This window comes from Macrobrachium nipponense, chromosome 6 (assembly GCF_015104395.2).
Source record: "Macrobrachium nipponense isolate FS-2020 chromosome 6, ASM1510439v2, whole genome shotgun sequence".
NCBI classification, from domain to species: Eukaryota; Metazoa; Arthropoda; class Malacostraca; order Decapoda; family Palaemonidae; genus Macrobrachium; species Macrobrachium nipponense.
Genome location: NC_061108.1, coordinates 126,155,264 through 126,181,170, shown reverse-complemented (window position 1 = coordinate 126,181,170; position 25,907 = coordinate 126,155,264). Strand labels below are relative to the sequence as shown.

The 25,907-nt window shown below is 37.6% G+C and overlaps 1 protein-coding gene across 1 annotated transcript; it reads right to left on the bottom strand.

The window, feature by feature from the left end:
• LOC135216739 (uncharacterized) lies at positions 1-24,975 on the bottom strand. The gene is made up of 6 exons (XM_064252207.1): positions 24,853-24,975; positions 22,894-23,091; positions 18,412-18,480; positions 4,556-4,642; positions 2,404-2,580; positions 1-1,136 (listed from the first exon to the last, which is right to left on the bottom strand). The coding sequence occupies exons 2-6, from the start codon at positions 23,078-23,080 to the stop codon at positions 943-945; spliced, it is 714 nt and encodes a 237-aa protein (XP_064108277.1). The 5' UTR covers positions 23,081-23,091; positions 24,853-24,975; the 3' UTR covers positions 1-942.
• Positions 24,976-25,907: the final 932 nt, after the last annotated feature.

Here is a 25,907-nt window from a genome sequence, read left to right as displayed (position 1 = left end):
TATTGGAGCCCTGGTTATCGCTGGTGCTTCAATTCAGGATGATCAATTGAAGTCAATATCGTGGAACACAGCCCGGGAAACACCTCTTCTCCCTACCACCTCTCGGAGAATGGCAAGGCATGCCCATGGGCTGACAATTCAGCTGCCTGCTGCTTCAGGCAGCATGCAATGGTCAGAACTCCTGGGACCTGCGCCAGCCAATCAGTGCCCAGTGCCCAGTACCCACGTCAATTAGACAGACTCTCCCGGGTGAACCATTCCACTCCCAGCCAATAGGACAGTGGTCTTCAACCTTTTTGAGGTCATGGCCTACTTTAGATATCTCCAAATACCCATGGGCCACTACTTCAGATTTAGAATAGGAATTGACAAGTTCAAAATGAAACGTATAGTTACGTATTACCATAAATCCAAAATATAAATTTTCATAAATTCTATAGTTTATTTACCTTTCAGTTCTACATTATTTATTTTTGTCCTTCGCCCACCTGATCATCAGCCCATGCCCCACGGGTTGGAGACCACAGAAATAGGAGTGCCCCCCGCCCCCAACACCCCGCAACTTTAACAACCAATCAAAAATTGCCTAAAATTTCCGTATGCCTGCCTGCGGGTATAAATATGACATTGTTGTATTCCTGGCTTCACTTGCCTTTTGAAAAATGGTACAGTACTACCGAAACGCCAAGGAATAAATGAACTTTAGACAGCTGATAAATTATATGATTTATCTGCTGCAAAAAAAAAAAAAAAAAAAACTTATTCGAGAGATTGAGAACCTGATTAATGAAGTGTGAGTGAGAGAGGGTCTTCTTCCGAGATATTATTATTATTATTATTATTATTATTATTATTATTATTATTATTATTATTATTATTATTATTATTGAATGCTTAGGGCCCCCCAGCAAGCTCACATGTTGGTTTCTAACCGTGTGACACTTATGCACTTTGGCAAATGTAATAGTATTGAAATTGACAGTCTCTATCCATGAGTTTGTAGTCAGACCCACCCATTCTGGCACAAAAACTAGGATCCTCGTTTGGGTCTCCTAAAGCCCATTCACTTTCATTATTTACTGGGCGATTACTTCTTTTCCATTCTCTGTCTTTGACTCCCACCCAGAGATTACTACCTGAAAAAAAAGCAAAAGGAAACACCATCAACATTTGGCTACAGCAACGCTTAGACTCACACCTATTGATCCTCTGCTGCCTTAAAATGTTTTAGATTTTCATGGCTGCTCTTGCTCCAAGGAAGAAAGGAGCCAACCTGAAGTCTCGAAGTTCTGATTAAGATTTAAACTAAACTTAAGAATTGTTTAGCCAACTCTCCTTTATGGGAACGAAGTGTGGATATTAAATGCGCATAAAAGATGGAAGGTTGGAGCTGCAGAGATAGATTGGTTGCTTGGTATTCGTGGCATGAGAATCGACAGAGCGAGAAACGTGGAGACAAATAGAAGATTAACGTTAGGTGAAAAGGGAGGTCGGCATAGCAATGAACGTCTGAATGTTTAAACTAACAAATTGAAGAGAAATTACGCCGAGGCGTATCGTGAGATCTATAGTTTCATAAAAAAATAATAAAAAATACATACATGCATATATATAAACACACACACACACACACACACACACACACACACATATATATAGATATATATATATATATATATATATATAGTATATATATTATATACATATATATATATATATTATATATTTATATATAAATATATATTATATATATATATAATATATATATATATATATATCTATATAGATTATTAGGGGTTGGCTCCAGTGAAAAACAATACAATACTCACTTTAAAGAAGAAATTTGTGGAAAGGCGAGAGTTAATGTGGAGAAATGAGTGGAAGAGGGAAGAGGGCATATCAAGCAGAATTAAAAATGACGCTGCCTTCAAGACCAAAATAACCTAGCTCGAGAAAATACTTATTGCTAATTGGCTCTTGATAAGCCAATAATCACAGGGCTGGAAACACTCAGTCTTTCAAGAGAGTTCACAAAGGCAGGATGTATGTTCCACCTCTCCTGAGGGATACGTCTTTCAAAAGTATCCCTCGGGTGAGGTGGAACATACATCCTGCCTATGTGAAACCTCTCGAGATAGACTGAGAGTTTCCACCCCTGTAATTGGCTTATCAGCACTATCAACAGCCAATCAGAAGGGTCATAAGGGACTGCCTTAGACATCAGATGCACGGTTGATGTGAATCTACTATAGTAGTGTTCCTAAGCAAACAACACTGGATCAACGATGCAAAAAAAAAAATGCGATATGTACATTGCTCTAAGATGTTCAAGGGTCTTTTATGTCTTGAACATGCTTACCGGCGTGTTCATAATTCTGCATTGGATATATTAAATCTACTTACCCAGCTTCTTTCCCAGAAGATATTGACGGAGCAGACCAAACTTCTCCGGGGATGGGGCATCATAAAGTTCGGCGTCCATTGATTTGCAAGCATTTTGGGCATCAGTAAATGTCTTCGTTTCCTGGACGAAGTTCAAACAGCCGACTTCATCAACCGCAGTGAAAGGTGTAATGCAATCTGCAACAGTTTCAATGAAATCTGTCATATCCTGTCTATTCTTTGATCCACATTTTCATGTTATGAATTATTGACCGAGTAAGGGCACCTAAATAGGAAACCACTCCGTAGGGGGGTAGTACCGCCAGTGCACCCCATTCGGTGCAATGTAGGCATTACTTAAGGTTCTTTGCAGCGTTCCTTTGGCCCCTAGCTGCAACTACTTTCATTCCTTTTACTGTACCTCCGTTCATATTCTCTTTCTTTCATCTTACTGTCCACCCTCTCCTAAAAATTCTTTCATAGTGCAACTGCTTTGAGGTTTTCCTCCCGTAACGCCTTTCGAACTTTTTCCTGTCAATTTCCGTTTCAGCGCTGAATGGCCTTTAGTTGCCCCAGTGTTTGTATATAAATCAAAATTAAATAGGGAACCTAATTTTTCTCAATGTGTTATAACCTCTTCTGACGAGTCTGAGGTTTGAATATTCCCTGATCAGTTAAGTATACCTAAGTTTAACCTGACCACTGAGCTGATGAACAGCCCTGCTAGGGCTGGCCCGAAGGCTTAGATATTTTTTACGTGGCTAGGAACCAATACTATCAACAAGGCCTAAAACTTATTGTGGGATCCGAACCACATTACATCAAGAAAAGAATTTCTAATCACCAGAAATAAATTCCTCTGATTCCACGTTGACAGAGCGAGGAGTCGAACCAGCGACTACCGAATTGGTAGGCGAGCACGTAAACCACTCGTCCAACGAGGAACTTCACTGATCAGTAGTGCGTCCGATTTCATGTCTATCATATGATTGCATACAAAATATTTACTTTTGTACCTTGTCTGTACCCTGTCATACCATAATGCATAGGTTATCTTATCAATATATTTCCTGGAATTTTATCCATAATAGTATACTATGTGACATAGCAGCCATGTTGTGAGTTACCACTCGTCGGAATTCGAAGTGATTACAGTAGTCCATGACCAAACTAATTCCTCATTCCCTACTACACACTCCCATCATTGTTAACAGAATGGAGGAAAGTGCTTCATTGATTACTGTATTTTCAAATTTGACAGCAAGGCACAATTACAAAATCTCCAGAGCCGTTGCAGGCTGTGTTAGTCAGACTCTACCATGAAAAAACTAGAGGATAGCATTATATTCAGGTGTCAACGTGTACAGTGAAATGCCTTAAGGTTACAGAAATCCCGCCAGGATTTTCAGTACTCTATGCTAAGCTATGCAAATTTCAAGAATGAACAAAACTACCCAGAGACTTGTGGAATGACAGTAACTGCAAGCAATGTAATTGGCGCATTAAAGATTAGATGATGTGAACAAGGTGTTGGTATTTGTGGCTATAGTACTACGAAAAAGGGGCTGGCATTTGTTGCTATTGTACTACGAAAAAGGCGCGCTGGTATTTGTGGCTATAATACTACAAAAAAGGACTGGTATTTATGGCTATAGTACTATAAAAAGGGGCTGGTATTTGTGGCTATAGTACTACGAAAAAGGTGCTGGTATATGTGACTATAGTACTACAAAAAGGGGCTGGTATTTGTTGCTATAGTACTACGAAAAGGGTGCTGGTATTTGTGGCTATAGGACTACGAAAAAGGTGCTGATATATGTGACTATAGTACTAGAAAAAGGGGCTGGTATTTGTTGCTATAGTACTACGAAAAAGGTGCTAGTATTTGTGGCTATAGTACTACAAAAAAGGGGCTAGTATTTGTGGTTATAGTACAAAAATGGGGCTGGTATTTGTGGCTATAGTACTAATGGTTGCATTTAGTGTTCATTAAGGGTGTAATGCTGCTAGCAGTCAAATCATTATTTGTGGACACAGTGGTTTCTATCCCTTCTAACGCTTTGTCTTAAAAGAAAATAAACATGATTTTCCTATGAAGAAGAATGAAAGAGTGGTCAAGTAGCCAGATTGTTTCCTCTTGATGAAAAGTACGAGACTCGATAAGAACGCTTACCTGTTTTTGTGAAGGTAAAAGATGAGCCTTGGGGTTCTAGACCGCTCTTCAGAGGTTGGTGCCCACTGAAGAAGCAGTCGATGGGACCTGCGTGAAAATAAAGGCCCACATTAAAGACTAAGATAAGCTCCATTCAGTTTAGAATGAGTAACAATTCTGACTGATCAAGGCACACTGTAGTAACCCTTTGAAAACCTAGTGGAGAATCCAGATTTTTCGTTGTGAATTCACAGAATAATAATTTAGAAAACTGAGCATTTACTCTCCAAAAGGAGAACGTAAAAGTAGGAGTACAAAGCGTTTCTCCCCATTCAAGAATTTACACCAGGACGTTCAGAGCTCATTAACTGTGAAAGGAATCTCCAAACTCCCAAAACACTACCAAGTTTTACAAAGAGGTTAACTAGATGCTTGAGTAATAGTTCACTTCATATCTTGCCTCAAAGATTTTATAAACACACACACACACACACACATACACGTAAACGGGACAGGAATAACTGCCAAAGACCACCCTTTGTTCGCTTCATTTCATTGAATATGAGTCAGTGAAATCAATGGTTAAAATATATTATTTTAATATAACTCTAAAAAGTATTCTGATTAAAAATGGTCGTAACCAGAATAGCAACATTATTTATAAATTATTTATAAAATCCCATCCATGTACTTTGATCAATTTGATTTGGGAGTGACAGATAATTGAACAAACATAAATAGTCAGTTAAAACTGAAAAAAAGGGATAATACTCAACTTGTGCATCATAACATTGATTGCGCCCAAACTGGTATATAATAGCATGGTGTCAAGATATAGTCTAAAAACCTCATTGATTCTGCATTAATGCAACAGTCAAAGAAGATTTAGAAACTAAAGTCACAGTAACAATTGTCTACCCTTGTTTGGCTCAAGTACCTGAGTTTATCCTAGACCAAGGCAGCTGTTTCTCAACTTGGAATGGTCATATAACGGTCCATCTGATGTACATATCCACGTACGCAATGACAGAAGAAAGACTGAGTGCAGCAGATAAATACAAAAATAATTCGCTTTGTGATACAAGCATGAAATTTGGCACAAGTGCTCATTTTAACCTCCTCTTTTGAAAAATCTGGGTGTCCACGCAAAATTTCAATATGGCTGCTAGTTGTTTCGATTTCTGACGAGTAAATCGTTGTTGAAATAAATATATCAATTCTTATTCAGATATAATATCTTCCTGGGTAGTAGAGTTAATTGAAGATATCACAAGAGGTTCTGCTACAGTATTTGCCATTGTGATAAAGATGGTTTATAAAATGGGATATTAACTACTATACTACACCAAAGGAAAACTAGGTACATTATAAGTAAAGCAAGGTTAGCTGACACTGAACCCCATGCTGAGTTACACTGCAATGAAGTCACCAATATACCCTGGTTGTGCCCTGACATTTACTCTTTTAAACTAAAACTAAAGATAAAACCACCACTGAAATTATAAAAAGACTTGCAAATTATATTAAACTGGAAGACATTTTTCCATGCCTACTGAATCCTGAGACGCGATTATTTAAGGTTTTTGGCTGCCATATTGGATGCCATCTTTCTTTATATATGCTATATGAAATATTTAACAATAATACATTTTACTTTTGCTTGGTGACTTTGCCTAAAAGGTGTATAACCAAAACATGACCAGAGGCGCCTAGAGTCCCATATTAAAACCTTGGCTAGCGGCCATCTTGAAAAACGGCAGCCATTTTGGAATTTTGAGTGGGCACCCTGTAATTTTCACAAAAAAGTTCATGACTGTACCACTAACTGAAGTAATTTAGTGAAAATATTATATCTGGTGCAATGAGTGGAGTGCGAAACTGCCTGTCATTAATATTTACAAGATAATGCTCCAATCGTGCGAAACCACTGTCGTGACAGACAAGGAATTAAAAAAAAATCTACTTAGTTCTCTAGAAACTGACAAGTGAGCACTGAATAGATATTGTTGATACGAGGATTCCTCAAAAGAAAACCTTGGCGCCACTAAGGTAATTGCCTTCAGTGAGAAGGCACGCCACACACACACACACACACACACACACACATATATATATGTATATATATATATATGTGTGTGTGTGTGTGTGTGTGTGTGCCTTCTTACTGAAGGAAGAATATATATATATATATATATATATATATATATATATATATATATATATATATATATATATAGATACTATTATATATATATATATATATATATATAGTGTGTGTGTGCGTGTGTACAAAATGATATCACATAAATCCGTGACTTTGTTTAGGTATCTCTGTCGCTCTGGAAATCTCGTGTCCTGCTAACAAATACTAATCATAATTCAGCAAAATGAGAAATGATCATTCTTCAAATTCCTCCCTGGCTATGATCATTGAATATTCTTGTAGCTCATTGAGCAAAACGAACTCAAAAGAAAGTTTCTCGTCCATGAATTCTTTCACATCTGATTCTTCCTTCAGTAAGTCGTCAGTCAATGGAAGAGCGTAAAATCTGAATGCATGGTGTTGGATTCAAGATTGAAAGTATATTTCTGGGCTCAGCCCGTGTCGCTACTTGAAATGTCCCTTTAGCACACATTTCTAGTCAAAATCCCTTTTTTCTCTCTCTCTCTCCCTCCTTCGTGTTTTTAATATCTATGGCTCCTTTGGAGTACCATAACCAGCAGCTCTTCCAGTGGGACTAAGGAACTTGTTGTGGACGTTGCCATGCCATGACGATTTACACGACGAATATGTGCGTGCCGTTATTTGAGTTGCCCATCGCATTTGAAACTGCGCTGTTTTATTTATGCTGCTGCGACAGTTGTACCACATTTCTCCAACAGGAATCAGAATGCGCAGAAGTAATTTTCCTTTTCGAGTTTCTTTAGTTATGATCAGCTGTGAAGACCTGGATGAGCAGTTTATGTAAAGCGTGAGAAATTTTGTCAAGCAAAGGGAGTTACAGAGGGCAGCAGCAAAGTTTCCACCGTTACCTATGTGATATTTAGAGACTAAATCGTTGAGCTCTAAGAATGTCCCATAAAAAAAAGACAGTAACACGAAAGGGTGAATGTATAATTAAACAAATATCTAGAATCCCTAAGTTCCTCGTATGTTTTTGTATTGAAGGAGAGAGAACAATTGTATATTCGGCAACTATCGAGTCCAGTTTTCAAAACGGTTGTTGAAGTTGAAAAGGCAAAGATCACTAACTAATGAATATTTATTGGGTTTAGGTGAAGGATAAAGGCTTGGATAAAAAGCACGAAAATAGTTTCGTAGCCTTTCGTGATACCACTGTTGATTTTGAATAATGGAACGGGGCCGCTTTTTTTTTTATCAGGTTAGGATTAATATTAAGGCTTTGTAGTCTTGGCGTGACCTCCATAAATACCTCCTTGTTTCCATAAACTTTGTTATTCTCCTCAATCATTCCTCCCTGAATTTCGTCAAAAATGGTGAGTGTTTGGTATGAAATGATCCCACTACTTGGTGTCGAGGTGTATCCAGGAATGTAGGATTTGCCTCACTGCTTTTTTGGTTTTATGTACAGCCCTCCACAGAGATGATTCCTTCTCTTGTACATATTCTAAATAAGTTGCTTCTTATTATTTTATCATTGTCTCTTAGTGTTTTCTCATCAGTACGTAGCTCCTGCAGAAAAGGAGAGTCTTTGGTTCTTTTTTAAATTTAAATACTTTCGTCTTGTATGACCTTCACTTCAGGCTGTTTTCGTTGTAAAAATCTTGGTGCGCAGTATTTATTCAAACGCTCTCTTCCTCAGCGGCGTGGTATTAGCGTCCCACCTAGGTGGTCGCGGGTTCGATTCTCGGCCATTCCATTGAGGAGTGAGAGAGGTGTATTTCTGGTGTTTCCATGCAACGTAAAAGCACCATACAAACAAACAAACAAATGCTCTCTCACCTGACTTACAATTTGTTCAAGGTTCAAATAGCCTATATGCTTCACTTGCATGTCTGATCACAAAATTCACTTCAGGTCTAGAGTTGTTTCAAGCGTTTTCACGTTTGGTCGTGAACTACCGTTTCTATAAGTTTGGATAAGTTCGATAGATTCGATATTGGGCTATAGAAGCTTAGATTTTCTTTATCGCCTTTTCGTTTGTAAGTCGGCTTTATACAAGCAAGCTTTTCACTATTTGGGAATGATGCCAGGGCTAAACTCATTTGGACAATATCAGAATATAATTCCCGAAACTGATTAGAGTTTTTTTTTTTTTTTTTTTTTTTAAGTCGCTTATGCGAAACGGGTCATTTTCACACTAGGTTATTTTTAACTTTACTCGTCCATTTTCAATTCTACAAACTTACTGAATTTGTTATTACTCATTATGATCACTGGGAGGTCAGAATGAACCTCCTTTTCTAAACTTTGACAGATTCTCTCGATTTTTTGTTCAAAGTAGTTCACAAAGTTATCAGCCAGGTTCTTGTGATCACTGGTTCCGTCAGGTAGAACATTTTCTTTCTTGAGTCTTGATATTCCTGCCAAATTATCGTGGATTTTTTAACATTTTTATCTTCACTAAATATCTTACTGCCATGCATTTTCTTGGTTCTCATAATTAAGTCGTTGTACTGATTTCTGGCTGTTTTATACAGACAGTGACCAATTTTCATTACTTCTTGATTTTTTTCGACCTTTTCCATAGATCTTCCATTTTTCTTTTCTTTTTCTCTTCACATAATTCACTGTTAAACCATTTCGTATTTTCTTTTAACTATTATTTGCCTCGTCTTTTCTGGACATTTATCGTTGTAGTTTGCTGCTGATATAGTTTTGCTGTAGACTGTAAAACATCTTAATTATGCCTGGTCACCTGTCAAGATATTCCTCAAATTACACCTGCACTCTTGGCTTGGTTTTCTTATTTTCTTTATGCTCTCAACAATACATTTATCAGCTTTAAAGTTGGTTTTGTTTCTGTAAGTAATATCTTTTATCATTGCACAGCCTTTCCATGTATTTATACTAAATGTGACTAGTTTAAGTATTGAAGATATCACGTATTCAGGCTTAACTTGTCACTCACAATCTCATTGTTTTTGTTTTGTATCACTAAGTCGAGGTTACTGCTCAATAATGATGTCGGTTTCTTCACAACATTTACAAGATCGTGGCTTTCGAGTAACTCTATGAAGTCTTTGACTTAATTGTCGTCATTATCTTCTAAATGCAGGTTGAAGTCACCTCAAATCAGTGTATTTATATTAATCAGTTAACAAGTTTAAAAAGTCACTGAATTCGTCTAGGAACGATCTCTTACTTGTGTTTGGTGGTTTGTAAACTGTTATGATATGTATGTGTTTATTTATGTATAACTGAATTTATGTATAACTGAAACAAGAAATTTTGGAACATGTGTAATTTTAGTGTTGATATATTTGTATTGAACACATTTTGGTTCATTATAGATACTTTGTAAACTTTTTTTTAACAAAGATTCCCACTCTGCCACCTTTTTTTTCTCGTTACACGGTAAAAGTTGCGAGTCACTATTTCGTTTATTTTAGAATAATCATTTCTCTTCATACTACATCTATCTCTTTTTTTTTCATTTGCATTACAAATATTTCTAGTCTCAATGCTAACCCTCCCTCTGTGAAACAAAATTTGACCAGTAACTTGTCTGGTCTCTATAAAACCCAGGTACCCAGTGATGCTTTGAAGTCTTATTTCGCTTCAAAGCTGGGGTTGGGGTCTGTACTAAAGCCTTCATTAATCTGCTAGGAATTGTTGTGCTCTATCATTCAGAATGGAAACTTCATGTTCTGTGAAGGAATGGCTGTTGATCTTGCCTTATATAGAAATTTCTTGTCTATTACAGATGAAGTACTACACTACTTCAGTAAACATAGCGTTCCATCTTTATTCTCCGTGTGAATAAATCGCTTGATTCTCAGCTAATTTTCTGATAGTGATTCCAGTTTTCGTTGTCCTCTTGCGTTCTACTCTGGATCTTTGCAAACCAGTTTATTCTTTGCTTATAAACCCTTATATTCTTTGCCCATAAACCCTTATAGTCTTTCCTCATAAACCCTTATATTCTTTGCTCATAAACCCTTAAAGTCTTTCCTCATAAACCCATAAATTCTTTGCTCATAAACCCTTATAGTCTTTGCTCATAAACCCTTATAGTCTTTCCTCATAAACCCTTATATTCTTTGCTCATAAACCCTTATAGTCTTTCCTCATAAACCCTTATATTCTTTTCTCATAAACCCTTATAGTCTTTCCTCATAAACCCTTATAGTCTTTCCTCATAAACCCTTATAGCCTTTCCTCATAAACCCTTATATTCTTTGCTCATAAACCCTTATATTCTTTGCTCATAAACCCTTATAGTCTTTGCTCGTAAACCCTTAAAGTCTTTTCTCATAAACCCTTATAGCCTTTGCTCATAAACCCTTATAGCCTTTGCTCATAAACCCTTATATTCTTTGCTCGTAAACCCTTATAGTCTTTGCTCGTAAACCCTTGAAGTCTTTCCTCATAAACCCTTATAGCCTTTGCTCATAAACCCTTATATTCTTTGCTCATAAACCCTGATATTCTTTGCTCATAAACCCTTATTATTCGAAGTTCCCCAAAGACCAGCAAAACGTTCGAACCCCAACATTGCTCTTCCTGTCTTCTGGGGAAAATGTTCTAGTCCTGACTAGTGTATGACCCGTTAGTTTTTAACTTCTCTTATAACAGTGCGTGTTCTACAATTAGGTCTACTTTTAACCATCTTAAAGGTATTAGATCCCCCTCTGCATGACAGTGGAAAATATTGTGTTATGGAGGAGTTATGGAGTTCCATTTGACAGCGTCTGTGTGTGTGTGAGAGAGAGAGAGAGAGAGAGAGAGAGAGAGAGAGAGAGAGAGAGAGAGGGTGTAATTGCTGTATGGATAGTTAACGACTGAATTGGCTGTTGGTGAGATGTGGGTTGTCTGCTGGTGTTGTTGGAGTTTAGAGTTCTGTGTTTTGAGTGAGTCTTTAGTCAGTCTTTGGTAAGAGCTGGTGATAGACAGTAGTGTTGCCTTTTTGTATTGTTGTTTTTTATGTGTTAGTAATTGTTTGTGCAGTGGTCTTGAGTTGTGGTTGTGTTCCTTGTTTGTTGTTGAGTTGTGGTCCTTGGGTGTTGTGTTGTGGGTTGTGGGTTGTGGTTCTTGGTTTTTGGCTTGTGGTTGTTGGTGTCTCAGTGACCTTGACCAGCGGACAGCACAGCATAGTCTGGAGTTGGTAAGTACATGTGTTTTGTGTGTTTTTTTTCTTTTGTTCTGTGTGTAGGTATAGGTCAATTGTCCTGCTTGTATTCTGAGAGTGGGTTTGGCAGCTGGAGTGATTAGGTTTATGTGGGGGGATTTTGCCTGCTTGCTTTTAAGCTTGTGATCCCGCAACATTATTTTTTGGTGCCCGAACAGGGACTGTTGGTGCGGCAGCTGCAGGACGATTGAGGTATTGAGTTGTGTGATTGGTGGAGAAAGTGAGGATGGAAGGGTTGAAGGAGATAGAAAGGCTGAAGGAGGAGCTGAGGTTGGCGAGGGAAGCTAAGGGAAGGTTGGAAGTGGAGAATGATAGGTTGAGGGTAGAGTGTGAGGAGCTGAAGAACGAGTTAGAGGAACTAAGAGGAATGCTAAGGAGTGCAAAAGTGGAAATGAAAGAAGAGGTGAAAGGTGCGGAAGAGAGAATGGTTGAGAAAATGGACGAAAAATTCGGGGGTAATGATGAATGCAGTGCAAGAGATGATGCAGGAAATGATGAAGGGATTCGTGGGAGAGGGAGTGGTAGGAGGTAGGCCTACTGGGTCTTGTGACGGGCCAGGAGTGGTAAAGGAAGCGAAAGAGCGAGTGGATGAGAGTACAAGTGACGAAGGTGATTTGGTTATATAGGTAAGGGAATGAAGGGGAAGACAGGATAAGGATAAACCTGAGGACAAGAATAAGAAAGGGGCTGAGGAAAAGAAGAAAACTGAGGGAAAGGAGGTTAGTAAAGGTGATGGACAGGATGAGACTAGGACTGAATACATTGGGGAAAGGGCTGAGAGTGATTTAGATAGTGGTGAGTGGAAACAGGTGGGTAAAAAGAAGAAGGGTAAGAAGAGCATAATCAAGAGTATGGACATGAGTATGGAAGTGGATTCGCTGTATTCAGAAGAGGGAAAGAAGGGTCAAAATGGAAGTAGCGAAAGTGAGAGTGAGAGTGAGCAGGAAGTACGAATGGCTGTGTATATGAGAGAGGTACCCTGATGTGCACAATACGAGGAATATGGTAGTAGGGACATAGGGGACTTTTTTAAGGAATATGAGAGGTATTGTGAGGCTAAGTATGGGGATAACAAGAGAGTCTGGGCAAGAGAGTTAGGTAGCTTTATGACGGGATTTTTGTTGAGTATGTATGGGGTAATGATGAGCGTTGGGAATGTGCTGTATGAGAGTGTGAAAGCCAGGATTGTAGAACAGGCAAAGAGGATAAAGAGTAGGGTTAGATATAGGAGAAAGCAAGATTTTGAAGAGGCAAGAATGAATGTTGGTGAGTCGTTGTCAATGTATGTCTGTAGGTTAGAAACATTAGCCAGGAAAAAGTTTGGGGACAAAGAGATAAATGAGTGTAAGGAGTTAGTGCGAAAGTTGTTGGCGACTGTACCAGAGAGCGTATAAGAGTTTATGAATCTGAAACGTAAGGAGAAAATGCAATGGACGAATGAAAGGTTGACGTGGAACGATATTTTAGAAATAGTAGAAGATTACAAGTTAGATAGGTGTATGAAAGAGAGAAGGAGTGTTATTGTTATGACTGAAGTAGCTGAGGTTGTACCAGAGTTTAAAAGCTATAGGGAGGCAGTTTTGGAAGGGCCGAGGTGAATGGCAGAGCGAGTGTAGATAGTAGTGTTGGGGCAAGTAACGTGAGTGTAGTTAGCCCTAAAAGAGATAGGAGTGCGAGTGTTGGAAGAGCAGGGTCAGTTAGTTGTGAGCGAGAGCAGTGGTGTTATTGATGTGGTAAGCCAGGACACAGGAAGAATGAATGTCAGTGGGCGTTAGGAGCATGCTTCGGGTGTGGGCAAATGGAGCATTTGGTGAGCAAGTGTAAGAAAGATAGGGATATTAAATGTTACAGGTGTGGACAGGCAGGGCACATAGCTAGTGGATGTCGGGGTACCCATATGAGCACAGTTTGTGGCAACTGCGGGAAGAACGGGCATTATGCTAGGATGTGTATAGAACAGCCTGCGAAATGTGTTGAATGTGGAATAGGTCACGTGGCGATTGTGTGTAGGCGAAAGAGGATGAGTCAGGCTGGGAATTCGGGAAACTAGGTGAAAAGGGGATTCAGTTGGGTGGGTCCTCTGGTATGCGGGCAGTAAGAGTGATGCATGTGTGTGAAGGATTGTTACATGAAAAGGGATTTGGGGATAGAGCTGATGAATGTATGAGTGTACAAGTGAGATGCAAAGGGGTGTGTTTGGTTGCTTTGATTGATACTGGGTGCAGTGTCAATGGTTTTTTTAAGAATGGATGCAACAAGTTGCAGAGTGAGTGTGAAATTGGGGAGTATAAAGGGGAGGTACGAGGAATAGGAAATTTAGGTATGCCTGTGGTGGGAGTGGTGCGTGAAAATGTAGAAATCGGAGGGGTAGTGGTGGATGAAAGTGACTTTTATGTGATCGAGGGAGTGAGTGATAAGTATATGTTGTTAGGGTACAGGTTCTTGAAGTGTGGGATGGTGGTCCGTCCAAGCGCGAATATTGTTGAGTTGCATATGAAGGGGAATGTACGTGGAGAGTTGTACTTGGGTAGGAATGGGGAGGTAACCAGTAAAATATGGAAGGGGGTGCCGTTAATTGCGAAAGAGAGTGCAAAGGTGCTGCGAGAAGTCGGAGAAGTTGCTAGTGTAAAAGTTGCATGGCCAGATAGTCTTGGGATTGTCAAAGGTAACAAGTGTGCATATGTGGTTGAGGGTGTGGATGCGAACAAGTTGGTAAGAGCAAGCATGCATGTATACGACGGTGTGGAGGACTGAATTTTCTGTGTTGCCAAATTCTTCAGAGAGAGAGAGAAAGCTGTGGTTGGTGGAACGGTAGTTTGTGATAGAAACAACTGTGAGTGTAATTGAGGTTGTTGTTTATTTTTGTTTGTTTTTGTAGTTTAGTACGATAGCGAGTGTTTCGAGTGAGTGGTTTTTTTGGTTCTGGCTGCAGCAGAAGTGAATGTGTTTTCGGCTGCCTGGATTATTTATCTTTTTTGGATTATCTATGTCTTGATTTTGACAATAAGTACTTTTGCTTTTTAGTGTGGATGTGAGTGATAGGATTAGGTTATGATTGTTTGTTTATTTAGTTGGTTTTGAATGTTAGTAATGATTGATGTTTCTTTACAGGACTGCAGTTCCTCCTTAACCTTCCTTCATAATACAGTGCTCGTCAGCTAAGCTGTGGATAAGGAGTTATTGTCCCCTTTTCTCCCGTTATATAGTACTGGATTACGGACTATTGTGTGGAATTGGATGATGGATTGGATTGCTCTTGAATAATTGTACAATTGATGTTGACGACTCGGAACGAACCTTGATTAGATTGTGACCAAGGATATAAGATTGATCTTAATGATGACGACTATGGCTGGACCTTGGAATTGAGAGTGGAATCGTTCATGGAGGATAGATATTCCTGAAGTTGACGGCTGGAACGAATTTGGATTGATATTGACTACAGATAGTACGATTGACGTGGAAGTACCGTTGGCCACGGTACTGTGGCTCAAGTGCCATAGTTGGAGTGCTGGAGGCACTATTGGCCTATAAGGCCACTTGTATGTGTCATATAATCTTGTGTTGAGTTCGTTTATGTTAGGTTGTGGGTTTGCTTGGTTGTTAGTTTTTAAGTGTTATGTGTTAGGAAATATAGTATTAAGTTATTTGAGTAGTTTAAATATCCTTTTATCTAAGAGTCTGGTTACAGATAACGTAAGTATAAAGTTGTGTAGTGAGGAGGCTATTGTCTGTAAAGATGATCAATGGTGTGTGGGGTTGCTTTAGTGAATCCCACCACATTATTTTGGCGCCCGAACAGGGACAGTCAAGGTGGGACAGGGAACCGGACTCTTGAACAGAAGGCAGTGGTAGATTAGAAGTTAGGATTAGATTTGAGATAAGGGGGCAATGGAGGAACAGCTTCAGAGATACGAGGAAGGACTGCAGTCTGTCAAAATCAAGACATAGATAATCCAAAAAAGATAAATAATCCAGGCAGCCGAAAACACATTCACTTCTGCTGCAGCCAGAACCAAAAAAACCACTCACTCGAAACACTCGCTATCGTACTAAACTACAAAAACAAACAAAAATAAACAACTACCTCAATTACACTCACAGTTGTTACTATCACAATCTACCGTTCCACCAACCACCGCTTTCTCTCTCTCTCTCTCTCTCTCTCTCTAACTGAAGAATTTGGCAACACAGAAAATTCAATCCTCCACAATGGGATTTTGGATATGGAGAATCCGCAGGTTTTTGTAGCCTCATTGCCGAGTGTTAGGGAAAAGCAAGTGCGGGGTATACGTGAAGGTGATTGTGTGGGGTTGCTATTCACAGTGGTGAGTACAGATGACGAAAGACATGTTGAAGTGCGACAGGTGATGACAGGCAGCGTGACAGGAGGTGATGATTAGGAGTATGATGAGTTGAGAGAAAGAGTTACGGTCGATGAGAATGTTAAAGATGACGAGAGGAGGCGGTTGATGCAGATTTTGTGGGATTGGCGGGGTGTGTTGAGTCGCGACAAGGATTTTTTGGGGTCTAAGCTTCCTGAATTCAAGATAGTTTTGGAAGACGATACCCCCATACATAAGTGTCCTCGACACTTTTCCCTGCCTATTACCCGAGAGATTGAGGAGCTTGAGAGAGTGGGAGTGATAGAGAGGAGTGAGAGTGCCTGGAATAGCCCCATAGTCCCTGTACGTAAGCCGGATGGAAGTCTACGGATGTGTGTAAATTATAGGAGGGTGAATGAAGTGACTGTGAAGGAGCTATTTCCGATGAATGTGGTGTTTGATTGTGTGTACAAGATGCATGGGATGAGAGTGTTTGCCAAATTAGACCTGGTAAGGGGCTATTACCGGATGCCTCTTGAGGAGGGGAGCAGGTCTGTTACTGCTTTTTCAAGTGGTAGTTGCCACTACCTGTTTAAACGGTTGGGTTTTGGGTTGGCTAACGCGCCTGCTGCCTTTCAAAGGGCAATAAATGGGGTTTTGGCTGGGTTTGATAGAAGGAAGGTGACTGTGTTTATAGATGATATTTTGATTGCGAGTGAAACTGTTGAGGAGAATATGGAGTTGCTTGAGAAGGTGTTAGAGCGGTTGGAAGAGGTTGGAGTGAAAGTGAAGCTGGAGAAGTGTTTGTGGTTGGCTGGGGAAGTGGAATTTCTTGGTCATAAGGTGAGTGCTAGTGGCGTAACGAAGAGTGAAAAGTTTGTGAAAAAGGTAAGGGAGTTTCCGCGTTCCCAGACCGTGGGCGAGTTAAAGGGGTTTTTGGGATTGATTGAGTTTGGGAGGAAGTTTGTTAGCGATTGTTCGGGTAAATGGAAGTCATTGATGGAATGGACAGGGAAGAAAAATTGTACTAAGCTAAGGTGGGATGAGCGAATGGTGGGAGTATTTGAGAGATTGAAAGAGGAGGCTGCTAGAGATGTCATTTTGGTTTTTGCAGACTATAGTGAGGATGCGAGTGAGTTTGAGCTGTATACTGATGCGAGCGAGGTTAGTATGGGAGGGTGTTTAGCACAGATGCAAGAGGTGAATGGGGAGGAACAGTTGAGACTAATTTCGTATGTAAGTAAAGCTTTTAATAAAGTGGAGCGGAAGTATTCGGTGGTTGAGAAGGAGCTTGCGGCAATAAGGTTTTGTGTGAAAGCATTGAAAGTGTTTTTGTATGGGGTAAAATTTATCATCCGGACGTACCATCGGCCATTAGTGTATATGATCAAGAAGGAGAGAGTGAATGCTAGGATCGCGAGGACAATTGAAGATTTGAGTGAGTTTGATTTTTGGTTAGAATATGTGCCAGGGAGTAAAAATGTGATTGCTGATGCAATGTCTAGGATGCATGGTAGGGGCAACGATGTCGTGAAGAGTGACTGGGGTCCGAATGTGGTGCCTGAGGGTTTGGTTGTAAGAGAGAGGTTTGAAGGGGGTGACAGAGTGTGTGAATGTTTGTTTTCGGCAAATATGTTAGCCACTGGATTTTTTTTTTTTTTTTTCATCCTTTACCAACAGGCCACTCTCTATTAATCACACTTCATTTCCACCTGTCCTTCAACTCTCTATACTCCGATCTTCAAAATATATAATAACTTATTCAGGTTCACTGGCTCTAAATCAGGTTCTCCCTGTTTATGAACTCGCTTTGTATTTTGGTTCAGTCACTTGCGGCAGTTACTTAGATCTCATCAATACTGTAACTTTATTGCCTATTTAGGGTCATTTTTTATTTCTTCCACTACTGTCAAAATTGATTCACTTGCAGTCGACTTGTCAATGGCCCGCAAATTCTCCCTGTGTGTAACACACGCGCACACACACACACACACTATATATATATATATATATAATATATTACTTGCGATAAATTCTGTCCCTAAATTCCAGTAAAACTTGTCACATATATAATATAGTAGGCTTGCGAACTTTCTGTACACTTGCATGTATGTATGTATGTATGTGACCGTCTAATATATATATATATATATATATATATATATATATATATATATTATATATATAATATATATATATTTAAAAGTTTAAAAGAACGAAACATAACGAATCACTCTACCTGACTGCGTTGAATTGGCAGTAACCGCGGTGCAGTTGGGCAGCACCATGCAGTACATCCTGCAGTAACCTTTAATGTATAAAAAATAAAAAAATACAATGTTTTTATGTAGCAGACCCATTGGGTATAGTAAAGTCCATTCACGCTTTCACTCAAGACATTCTCCTTCACTGGATGTAGTCCGTCGGATCAATATATGTTCTAAATGTTGGTCTATTATTAGAAACGTCTCAAATTCTGTTGTATTCCAGATGAAAAAATAAATTCGGAGAAGTTAGTGGAGAAGATTCCATCGAGTTAGCATTCGGCTTACTCATACATGATTTAATCGTACATTACTTAATAAATAAGTCGTTCGTACATTATTTAATAAATAAATCGCTCATATATTATTTAATAGATAAATCGCTCATTATTTGATAAATAGATCGCTCGTACATTATTTAATAAATGATTCGATCGTACATTATTGAATAAACAAATCGCTCGTACATCATGCAGCAAAACTCGTGCGACTTTTTTATTTTTGTACTGGACAAGCGTTGTTCTCAAGTTGCCACTTAGTATCAAATCTCATATTTTACTTTATAAACATGTGTATGTATGAGGAAAAGTTGGTCACTTGTTATACAGAATCTTATCAATGAAGTATATTGGAACCTGAAAAACAGAAATATTTCTCGCTACAATAATATTTTTGAACGAAAACTAAATACTTTACTGTAGCATGAAAACCTCTGCTCACCATAACTTCGGTGAGTCGTGGTATCGTCAGTCTGGACGCAGTGAAAGAGGACGCCGCGATGGAGTGAAAAATGAAAGTTAAGCAGAGCATAGTCTAATGATAAAATTGACGCATTTGGGATGTGATTTCAAAGTTATTATCTCTTTACGCTTTTGTAGTTTTCTGTATAAAGCAAATGTTACTCTGGATCATTATTTCGATACTTGGAATAATTTATTAAAAGTCATTTCTTGGGCTATATATGTAGGTCTAGTCTTCCGACGGGTTTTCTCAGTTTGAAGAAAAATAAATAGTAAATAAATAAATAAATAAGCGAGGTGGAGTGTAATCTTTGCTATTAGAAACAGAATTAATTTTTATTATTTTACTTTTACTTTAGGAATGGGGAAGGAATATAACCAGGCCGTATATTATCAGTTAAAACTGTTGAGTGCAGATTTTGCACAATGACAACAGCAACGTATTAATGATAATAACTTATTATAATAAATGATAATAATGATAATAATAATTACATGGCTCTGGAGTCTATAAGCGTATGCTATTGGCTATATTTCAGACAGCAACAAGTTGCCTCAAATCTTTGTAACTTATAAAGGGTGTCTACCAGACCATAAAGCAGGATTTGTGAAATTCCTCCACAGTCTTGGTGTGGTATACTTCCGTCATTATTTTCTTCATAGGCCTATAGGGTTAATATGAATGATATAATCGAGAAGGGCGAAGTGCAATTGGTCTACGAGTAAGGCGATGGGAGGCAAACTAAGTTATTTAAACAATTGGCAGGACAAATGCACCCTTCACCAGTTGGGAATAACGAAACCCTAAGTAGATCTCAAGATATGGTTTTTACTGGACGCCACAGTGCAGTCTTCCTTGTTGGTCGTTGCAAAATGTCTATTCAAGCGCAAAACCCAGACAATGGTCCTTATGAGTACTAAGTAGAGGCTGGACTGCAGGTTTTCTACATAGAAGACCAGCTTCTCGAAACGGACGTCTTGCAGTGTCAACTGATATTTAGATATGGGTTTCTTCCCGTTCATCTTCCGTGGTTGTGCAGCGGGGTCTCCCAGATCTAGGATGGCTTTTCAATCCTTCTCCTTTATTGTATCGTTTTAGCCAACTATATCCAGTTGTCTTGCTGATGTTAAGACGATTGGCTATGTCTTTTTTTCTTCTTCTTCTTTTTTAAATCTGGCGAAATGCAGCTCAACTATAGCTCTCCGAGTTGGGGGGCTGTAGGGTAGCTCCAACCATGTTTAACAGATGACTACAGTTGACGTCTGGTTAGACCACGCCCACAACTACATCTCCGATACGTTCATTATGTTTAATATATTACTATGGTGGCTAAAATGCCAAATTTATTAAGTAGTTGCATCTTTTCATATTTGCCATAATAAGAAATTAAGGTGTTGATGTTTTTATAATGATCTAGCTGATATTTTGTTTTAAAAAATATAGCATTATACTCTAAAACCATGCTTAGTGAACTGAATCTTTTTTTGAGCGAAGTTGCAAAATGTTTCACCCTTGCAATTTAGCGTCATTAGAAATGTGAAGAAGGTAAGAGTTGTCAGTTTGTCACTTTTCGAACGAAAATAACTGAAATTGGGTCACACGAGATTTGCTGCATACTGTCCATTATTTAAAAAATAAATCGCTCGCACATTATTTAATAAATGATTGCTCGTACATTACTGAATAAATAAATCATTCGTACATTATTTAATAAATAAATCGCTCCTCGTACATTATTTAATAAATAAATCGCTCGTACATTATTTAATAAATAAATCATTCATACATTATTTAATAAATAAATAAATCATACATTACTTAATAAATAAATCGCTCTTCGTACATTATTTAATAAATAAATCGCTCGTATATTATTTAATAAATTACTCGTACATTATTGAATAAACAAAATCGCTCGTACATTATTTAATAAATAAATCGCTCTTATATTATTAAATAAATAAAATGCTCGTACATTATTTAATAAATAAATCGCTCTTACGTTATTTAATAAATCGCTTGTACATTATTTAATAAATAAATCGCTCGTACATTGTTTAATAAATAAATCGCTCGTTCATTATTTAATAAATAAATCGCTCATACATTGTTTGATAAATAAATTGCTTGTACATTATTTAATAAATAAATCGCTCATACATTATTTAAATAAATAAATCGCTCGTACATTATTTAATAAATAAATCGCTCGTACGTTATTTAATAAATAAATTGCTTGTACATTATTTAATAAATAAATCACTCGTACTTTATTTAATAAATAAATCTCTCATACAATATTTAGTAAATAAATCGCTCCTACATTATTTAATAAATAAATCACTCGTACATTATTTAATAAATAAATCGCTCGTACATTATTTAATAAATAAATTGCTCGTACTTTATTTAATAAATAAATCACTAGTACATTGTTTAATAAATAAATAGCTCGTACATTATTTAAATAAATAAATTGCTTGTACATTATTTAATAAATAAATTGCTTGTACATTATTTAATAAATAAATTGCTTGTACATTATTTAATAAAAAAATCACTCGTACATTATTTAATAAATAAATCTCTCATACAATATTTAATAAATAAATCGCTCGTACATTATTTAATAAATAAATCACTCGTACATTATTTAATAAATAAATCGCTCGCACATTATTTAATAAATAAATCGCTCGTACATTATTTAATAAATAAATCACTCGTACATTGTTTAATAAATAAATCGCTCGTACATTAGTTTAATAAATAAATCGCTTGTACATTATTTAATAAATAAATCGCTCGTACATTATTTAAATAAATAAATCGCTAGTACATTATTCAAGAAATAAATCGCTTGTACGTTATTTAATAAATAAATCGCTTGTACATTATTTAATAAATAAATCGCTCGTACATTATTTAATAAATAAATCTCTCATCCAATATTTAATAAATAAATCACTCGTACATTGTTTAATAAATAAATCACTCTTACATTATTCAATAAATAAATCGCTCGTACATTATTTAATAAATAAATCAAGTGTACATTATTTAAATAAATGAATCGCTCGTACATTATTTAATAAACAAATTGCTTGTACATTAATTAATATCGCGCATGCATTATTTGATATTACATTCCTAAAACCTGTTGCATGATTGTAGACCATTCATTACACTGTGACAACTTTATCACCTACAAAGTACCGATCTTTTGTAGATAAGTGATCCCCAAGGGTTTTTGGGGGCCGGGGGGGCGGGGGTTCGTTATCTAAGACGAATATTACTTTGGGGTCATAATCTTTATTGTATTCACAGTCGTTAATGCTTTTATGTCATCCCCAACGGGCTTCTACTAAACGCGCCACGAAGGTGGATACATACCAGGTTAAGAGCGCCTCAGTGGCGTGGTCGGTTTGGCTTTGGCCTGCCACCTCGGTGGCCGCGAGTTCAATTCTCGGGCATTCTATTGGGGGTTGAGAGATGTGTATTTCTAGTGATAGAATTTCACTCTCGACGTGGTTCGGAAGTCACGTAAAGCCGTTGGTCCCGTTTCTGAATAACTACTGGTTCCATGCAACGTAAAAACACCACCCAAACAAACAATAAAAGGGGTCACTATCTAGGAAAGATCCCAAAAATACTATTGTAAACACTGCGCGGAGTAACCTTAGGAAAACTAAAGAAAAGAAACAAATAAGACTCACAAATTGATGGGGCGTCCAATTTCACTTCAGTAACATCCACTTGGCTTAACGTCTTGTACAGGTGTACATACACGAAACTTCCCACCGTAGGGCTGACCAAGGACGCTGTCACGGCGAGGGTCACGAGGAGGATACTCCCCAGGATCCCGCGTGAAGGACTGGTACAGCCAGGAGGAGTCTGTTGCATCCTTTGTAATCCTGAGGGTGAATGATGAAGTACATATCAAGGAAGGAGAGAAATGCCTTTGCGGAAGGATTTATGGTATCTTGGCTTCACGGTACGTACTACGATTACACACTCACACACGGGGAGAGAGAGAGAGAACAGAATTGAATGAACTCTGTTTGATAGCATGTAAATATAAATTCAGCGGGCAACATTACTCATGAAATTCTGGTACGGTTAAGAGAAATCCACTTTATCTAGTTTTTAACGATCTATAAATGGAATTTTTTCGAAGCCAAATCGTTTTACGCAATATAAATTGGTTTTGGTATGTTGACGACATATTGATTTGAGCACAGCACGTATTTATAAATGCTTTTTTTAATTAAATCAAATGAGGATTAACACATAATCCTCGAAATGACGCATAATCGTTGAGGCTCACCTCAAGGGCCAAGGATATCCTTTTAAGGCCTTAAGATTTTTGAAGGACTCGTCACCTCAGAAAATCAAAACGTTCAGTTTCCCATCTGTAAAAGTTATTAGAGTTTGAAACTGCACCGGAAACTCAGCTTTTGTGAGACGTACGGTAGATGTCTACTAGAAATGGTAGTTTGGGCTGATTTCGGGATGAACTCTAATGCCACTATCAGCCATTAATTCATTAATTCGCCGTGCAAATTTTTCCGTTCGTCTTGTTTAATTAGATCCACGTTCGTGATTAGAACCACAAGAATATTCCCAGGAAAAATCGGCGTTTGTTGTTACTTTCCACCTTCTCCTTACAAATGATTCATAACGCGACTGTGAGGTTTTCCTCCTGTTACACCTTTCAAACCTTTTACTGCCAGTTTCCGTTTCAGCGCTGAATGACCTCTAGGTCCCAGTGCTTGGCCTTTGGTCTAAATTCTATTTTCAGTTCAGTTCAATATCAGAAAAGGACAGCGTCATTATCCTTAGACCTTTTCAGCTCTTACCTATTTTTTTTTTTATATATATACTTGTTTGAAGTTAATTTTGCCGTTGCCCTCGTAAAGACCAAATAAAATAATAAAATAATTGATATGAAGACGAACTTTACAAAGGGCATATTTAATACTTTTTATAAAGGCATTCATGATAAATGAAAGACGAATGAGGAAACAACACTGATAACTAAGACAAACTATTCGACAAATTACTAATAATTACTTTAATCACACAAAAAGTTAGCATTTTATAGCCACTTTGTTTGATGAATGCCTGAAAGAATACCAGCGACGTGTTTTAATTGAGCTCATAATTCAGATAAGTCCGGGGGGAATAATTTGAATAGAGAATGAAGTTGAATACTTAAGAATTAACTATTTGGTTTCTGTGAGTCCCAAAGGCAAAATGTAACAATTTTAAAAGACCTTTCAAAGTCTTACGGTAACGTCTTTAATCTTCATAAAGATATTTAAGTGATCAATTGCTTTAAACTCCCGTTTATTAAAAACAAATTCAGGATGATTCGAAAGTTATTTCAGAATTTGTTGAATAGTGAATTCAAAATACTTTATAAAAAAAATTTCTGGAAGTGTTGCCTTCTATTAAATCTAGTCTTATTTTCGAAAAGATTTAAAGTTTTGATTGAGGGACAATAAAGACTAACAGACTAACATTTAAAAAAAACATAAGGCACTTTGAATGACAGATCAGGTTAAGATTTGAAATCAATTTTACAATATAATTTGGAAGATCACTACGTGCCATCAAAGAGGGTCATTTACAGCACTATCTGAGGTCATCCAAAGTGCCGTTTTAACTATAACCTTCTGGTCTGTCAAGCAGTCGATGTTGGTTAACTTCAGGAGACAATACGAGTGCGTCCTCTCCTCACCGTTTCCCGTCACGAACTGTTTTTTCGCGGGTCGTCAGTCGTCACTGACAAGAAGCGGTTAAAGAGGCAAGACAATGAGCCAGCGTCCAGGCAATGCGTGATATCCCGTAGCAAAGTCACTTACGGAACGCATGAATATTCAAGAAAGAGGTGAAGTACGTAGCGATAAGGCAAATGTAGCTGTTGTAAATGTACTGTTTATAAAGTAGTCTCTCTTTCTGCAAAAAAAGTTTATTTATATTCCCTGTCGTCCCACTCTTGCGAAGCTTCATGGAAAATCTACCAGATCTTTCTGATTTGTGAAATTGAAATTGATCTTTTCTTTAGTTTTTTTTATTGTATTTACCTACAAATAACAATGTAATTCCATTGTGTAGCTAGTATAGACCTGCTAATAGCCATAAGTTAATGGCTAAAAGAGCTCATGTCAAGACAGTGAATAAAAGGAGCAACTTGGCAGCAATTTTTATGGTTTCCTTCAAGACATCAACATTCTTGATAAGACCATATAACAATAGAATAAAATGGAATTTGTCACGTATAATTTATAGCAGCAACTGTCGGCACAAGAGTCAGATGATAGAATCGGCCTTGATTAAACAGAGACAGGTAATGAACATCTCAAAGGGCGCATGGGTTCAGATGTCTTTGATAAAGTGTTCATTCAAGAGGATTAAAGAAGGATTATCAGTGGGAGTTACCTAAATTGGCTTAATTGTGGATGGAACTCTTGGTATAAATACAACCTTTTCTGTAACTTTTCTCATTCATCTGCCTGAAGAGAAAGACAGCAGTCTCTGAAATATAGTATTTCTCTCTCTATATTTTGGCGTTTTTATGGGCTCCTTTTATTATATATATATATATAATATATATATATATATATATATATATATATATTATATATATATATATATATATATCATTGCCGCCAGCGTTGCTTGATATGAGGGGCCTCTGTAAAATTCTTTAACAAATAAATAAATG